Here is a 5,156-nt window from a genome sequence, read left to right on the forward strand (position 1 = left end):
TGGCTCTCCTCAGGACACTCGCTCAGCTTCGGGTGATGCTGGACACTGTTTGCTAGATCTGAAAGGAAATGAAGCAACAGTGCTAGGAGACTATTTTTTTAAAGATGTTTTTTTCCCTGCCAATAATGTTCATCTTGTTCAAGGTGTTGGGGTATGTCCACAAATGATTTGCTGTCTTTTGGTTAATTTGGACTCTGTTAAGTTCACAGAATAAACTGTGTAAAATAGTCTCTTCCCTAAAAAGAGAGACATGCACCAGCCTGATTTGCGGATCCCATTGCTATTCCACTTCTTCTCTTTCATGAAAGGGTTCCTGATTTATCAGCCTGCCAGCCAGAAGGAAGCTGCAGGTATGAATGCCTTAGCTGATCAAAGCCTCCCTTCCCAAAGGTGGCATCTGAATTCAGATGGTCCTTGTGGGTGAGTGGCTTACTCCCCACTTCTCTTGGACCCACCCAGGCTCTCGCTGGTATTCTTTCTTTTCCCCGTGCAGTAGGCTGGCTCTTGGAGAGACTGGCCAGGGCACCTCTGAGACCAGAGGCTTTACTGAAGCACAGGCTGGTATAGAGGTGCATGCAGGTGTAAAGGTGTCCCTAACTATGGTGCCGTTGCAGTATGCCTGCGTGGAGAAAGTGTTGAAGGATCAGGCCGGTAGATTTTGCTCTTGTGCCATCAGTATTGGGGTGCAAAAGTGTCTGTTTGCTCGGAGAGCCTCGGGGAAGGAGCTTCAGTTTGCATTGGGGTCAGCTGGTCAGGGTTAGGAGGGTAAGGACTCTGTGGAGCTTTGTGGGGGAATTGTGTGCCCTGACACCTGTAGTAGCCAGCTGCGATTTCCTTCATCTGGTTATGTTTTCTGGTCTTTTTTTTCCATAATTCACTGAGCTTAGTGGGAGTCCTCATCTGAAGAATCTTCAAAGTTGTTAGCTCCAGGAAGCTACTGGCTCTGTGCAATCAGACCTGGCTGGGGAGGGGGGGCACAGGAATGCAGGAATGTCTTGTTCCTGGGGCATTTCCTCCTGGGGAAGGAAGATGGGAAGGGATCCTTGTCTGTAAGTAATCCAAGAGCAAAACATTTCTCCCCTTGCAGACAATGAATCGCTTCAACGAGCCGCCACTGTTATTTGTGGCTCCTGGCAAACCATTTAAGAGCTTTCTGCCAGGCACTTGCTCAGATCAGTGCCAGCCCCAGCCTTGCTGATTGCCTTTCTCCGTTGCACTGGGTGGGAGAGAAGCCTTTGTGTACCACAGCAGTAATCGCAGCGGTGCTTCTGGAGGAAGGAAGGTTGTTGCCAGTCCCCTTGGTTAGACAGCCACCGATTCTGGTCCTTGTATCTCCAGGCCTTTTTTATTTTCCAGAGAGAGGATGCCACTTTGGAGAAGGAATTTTTCCTGCCTGGCTCTGTGTGTGGGGCTGTGAACAGCTACTTCCAAGACAAGACCCCTTTCCTTCACCCTTGATCTAAACCTTGCACGAGGCTGGTTATACGTGCTCATTAAATAGGAAATTAAATCACACAGGAATGCTGCTTGCTTGATGTCTTCTCTGTTACAGAGCTATGCTTAGAAGTTGAGGCTTTTTAAGTGATTGTGTGGGCTTTAGCTAAGCAGTGAAAAAAGCCTCGTAAACAATAAGCCATTGTGATGAAGGCAGAGTACGTGTAATGATCACCTGTCCTATTAAAAGTTTTCCCATTTTGGGGGATAACCAAACTAATCAGTGTTGTACTTTTCCAGGTAACTAGGTGATCTTTAACAGCAGCCCTGGGGAGCAAATGCAAAATGAGCAGCAGAGGACAGTGCAGAAGACGCAGAGGGCTCTCGGTCTGAGCCGCGAGAATTTGAAGATGTCTGGGTGCAGTGACTTTGTGGAACACGTTTGGAAGCCCGGCTCCTGCAAAAACTGCTTCAACCCAAAGAGTTCCCATCGGCTGCAGACACCTCCAGACCTGGGAGCTTGTGGCGTGCTCCCGAATGGAGTTAGGACCAAGGCTGAAGGCCTTGCCTTGGAAGACGAAGTTGTAAATACTTCCCCCTTCTCCAAGCCAACAATCGCTGTGAAGCCAACGATGATAAACTCGGATGTTTCTGACGCGTGGGCGGATGTGAATATGAATGCAGATCTGTCACAGGTAATGATTAATCCAGTCAGAGCATGACTTCCCGTTACTTACCTCTGCTTCAGAGTGCTAGGAATATCAGTTTAAAACGGTTTCCTTTGTTTTTCCTTCTGGTCTTGAGTCAGGCTTTTAAGCCATGTGTTGGCTTCTAAAAGTATCTTTGGCTGAAGCTGAATGAGCTGTTGCTCACGAGTCATGTGCAAAGGAGCTTAAAAATACATTGTTTGTTTAGGAACTTCCAGATTTTAGATGAGGATGCGGGTTAAAGTTATTTTCCTGGGAAGAGATACTAAAAAGAAGTCCTGTCTGGTTGCAGTCAGGACTAACTGGATCTTTGTGGGTGAGGAAGAAAGTGCTTTGCTTTCCTAGCCCAGTTCCTCGGGCTCCCAACCTCTGCCAGGGCTGTAAAGCTCTCTGGCTGTAGCACTGCTGCCTGCTTACAACCCGGCAAGCCCTGGTGGTTCCAGTTGCAGTCAAGATGGGTGGCTCACTCCTCTCCCTGACCAGCTGATGCCAGCGCTGTCCCAGCTGTGCAGAGTGAAGCACGGGCTGCTGTTGCCCTGCCCGTGGCGTAGGTGTGCTGCTATCTCACACCCTTGCCCTAGAGGAGAGTCAGGGCTCGCCAGCTCTCTTCTTAGCCTCCCGTTGCCCTTGCTTGCTTTTCTTCTAGGGCTAAAGGGCATGCAAGGCTGCCATGGTCGGTGGGGTTTGATCTGTGCATGCAGATTTGGCCCCAGGCTGAGTTTCGTGCTGTGGGAGCGGGTTCTGCCACCCTGAGATGAAGGGGCTGCTTCACAGGCACGTGTTACCCTCTGCTTCTCCCACTCCTCCCTTGGCAAGCAGGAGAGATCTCCCTCAGATGAAGAGATCTCAGATACATTTCCCCACCTGCTCCCCAGTCCCTACTGCTGAGTGTAGCCAAGCTGATGTCCCAGGATAACCTGTGGTAGACTGGGTCTGTGTGAAATTACATGAAAATAAGCAGAGAGGTGCAATATTCCTTCCCTTTCTGAAACCTTAATTGTACAGTGATTCATCTGCAGGGTGACAGGTTGGGCATGTTTTTGGCAGTGAACCCACGGAGAGAGAAAGGAGAATGCTGTATTTTGCATTGCCATTGTTGGTAACACAGGGATTACCAACGGCCCAGGAAACAGGACAAGTGTAGTTTAAGTAGAAAAGCTTTGTGGGAGTTGTTGGTGGGGTGAACATAGAGCAAAACAGACGGTAAATGCCAGAGGACTTTTCTGCAGAGCTGGGCTCTTTTATCTTTCTTCTTTTATTTTATTATTTTTTTTTTTTAAAATTTCTCTTTCATTTTGCATATGCACATCCTGACAGTGCACTTGTCTGTTTGGCCCATGCAGGTCAGCTGGGGCATGGTTTCTGGCAAACAGCTCCTTCTGAAATCGGGAGATGCGCAGCGGATCTGCCTCGACAATTTTGGCAAAGGTGGTGTGAGAAAGCCCTTCCTTCACAACCCACCCAGCGACTGTTTGTCTTGCTGTCCTCCTAGCTACTCCATGGTGGGCCTGCGCAGCCTGGAGAGTCGAGTGGAGAGAAATGTCTCAATCCACAGCCTGGTGCTTGTGGGTGAGGTGGGCAAGCAGGAGGACAGAGCCAAAGACAAATTTGCCCTGCCACATCGGGCCCCCTGCCCTAATCCATCTTCCACGGGGGACAGAAGCATCATGAACTCCAGCAGAAGCCCTTCTTCCCAAGCCAGAGAAGGAGCAGCACACCCCTCAGAGGGCGACTGCAGTCACCTCTCCTCTGGCTTTGAAAGTGAAGGGGGTGAGTACTGTTCAATCCTGGACTGCTGCAGAGAGCACCCCGTCTCGTGGGAGCTGCGTTGTGTGGAGGGGAAGGGTGCTTGGTGTGAGAAGGACAGCCCTGCTCCCTGTGGGTGGAAGCAACGGGATGCTCCAGAGATTCCCAGGCCCAGTGGCAGGGCGGTCAAGTTCAGTGAAGAGGAGCACAGAGCTGTGAACTTGGCCTTCTGCATCACGAAAGACCAGGGTGATCCTCTGCCCTATGCCTTGTGCTCAGAGAGGAAAAAGCTGTCTCTCCGTGCTGAGCCTGCTTCCCTCCCTGAGAGCATGGTGGGCAGCAAGGCCTTTGCTTTATCCCAGGAGGACCAGGACTTGTCTCTCCCTGGAGAGCCCTCTGTCACCCAGCCGGAGGGTTCAAGCAGCCCTCAGCAGGCTCTGGTGGAGCCGCAACGCCCTCGCCTCACCTTGCCAGCCTGTGGTGATCCCATCTACGCTGAGAGCACCAAGAGGAAGAAGGCACAGCTGAAGGCTCTCAGTGAGCAGGCAAGAGCAGAGAAGCTGTCCCGCAGCACTGGCAAGGAGCAAGCTGATGGGAGGTGGAGGGATGGTGGCTGGGCGGTGGGTGGTGAGAAGGAGTACCAGGACTCTGCTGGGCAGGTGGCGGCAAAGATAACTATAATGACTGCACACACTGAGGATGATCACAAGACAATATTCCTCAGCAGCCCTGACTCGGCGGTGGGAGTTCAGTGGCCGTGTATCAGCCCCACTTCCCACCCTGATTTTGGGACCCCGTTACCTGCCGTTGAGCCTGGAGAGATTTGTCAAGCATCTGGAAGTGAAAGTAGCCCAAGATTTCATCTGTCGGCTCCTGCAAAGACCTCAGTTACTGAGAGTCCAGCCATTCCTCCAAAGATGTCCAAAAACAGCCAGCCGGTCAGTGAGGGGAACCGTGTGCCCCCAGCAAGCTCCCGTGTGGCAAGGTTTGGTGATGACAGTGGCCAGGATGGAGCTGGTGTTCAGCTGCTGCCAAGGAGCTATACTGATACGGGCGACTTTGGAGCATCCCCTTCTCCGTGCACTCATGTCAATGGGGTGTCTGTGGAGGAGCCTGGCAGAGGACTGGCAGGCTTGGCCTATGACAGGAGGCAGAAATACTACACCCCAACATGGACCAAGCAGTGCCGGATAGAAGAGGAGGAGGAGCAGGAGGAGGAGCAGGAACTCGTGACCTACCCATGGGCAGCGGGAGGCGAGGATGGGAGCG

At 51.7% G+C, this 5,156-nt stretch overlaps 1 protein-coding gene across 1 annotated transcript in view; it reads left to right on the forward strand.

Annotated features, from left to right (window-relative positions):
- Positions 1–1,844: 1,844 nt before the first annotated feature.
- Positions 1,845–5,156, forward strand: part of LOC103775264 (tyrosine-protein kinase SgK223) — a 21,277-nt gene continuing 17,965 nt past the window's right edge. Inside the window, 4 exon segments of the mRNA XM_008942712.1 lie at positions 1,845–2,129; positions 3,485–3,952; positions 4,004–5,152; positions 5,154–5,156. The exon segment at positions 5,154–5,156 is cut by the window's right edge and continues 164 nt beyond it. Coding sequence (XP_008940960.1) covers positions 1,845–2,129; positions 3,485–3,952; positions 4,004–5,152; positions 5,154–5,156 — 1,905 coding nt within the window.

This window comes from Merops nubicus, unplaced genomic scaffold, assembly GCF_000691845.1.
Source record: "Merops nubicus isolate BGI_N331 unplaced genomic scaffold, ASM69184v1 scaffold18626, whole genome shotgun sequence".
NCBI lineage: Eukaryota > Metazoa > Chordata > Aves > Coraciiformes > Meropidae > Merops > Merops nubicus.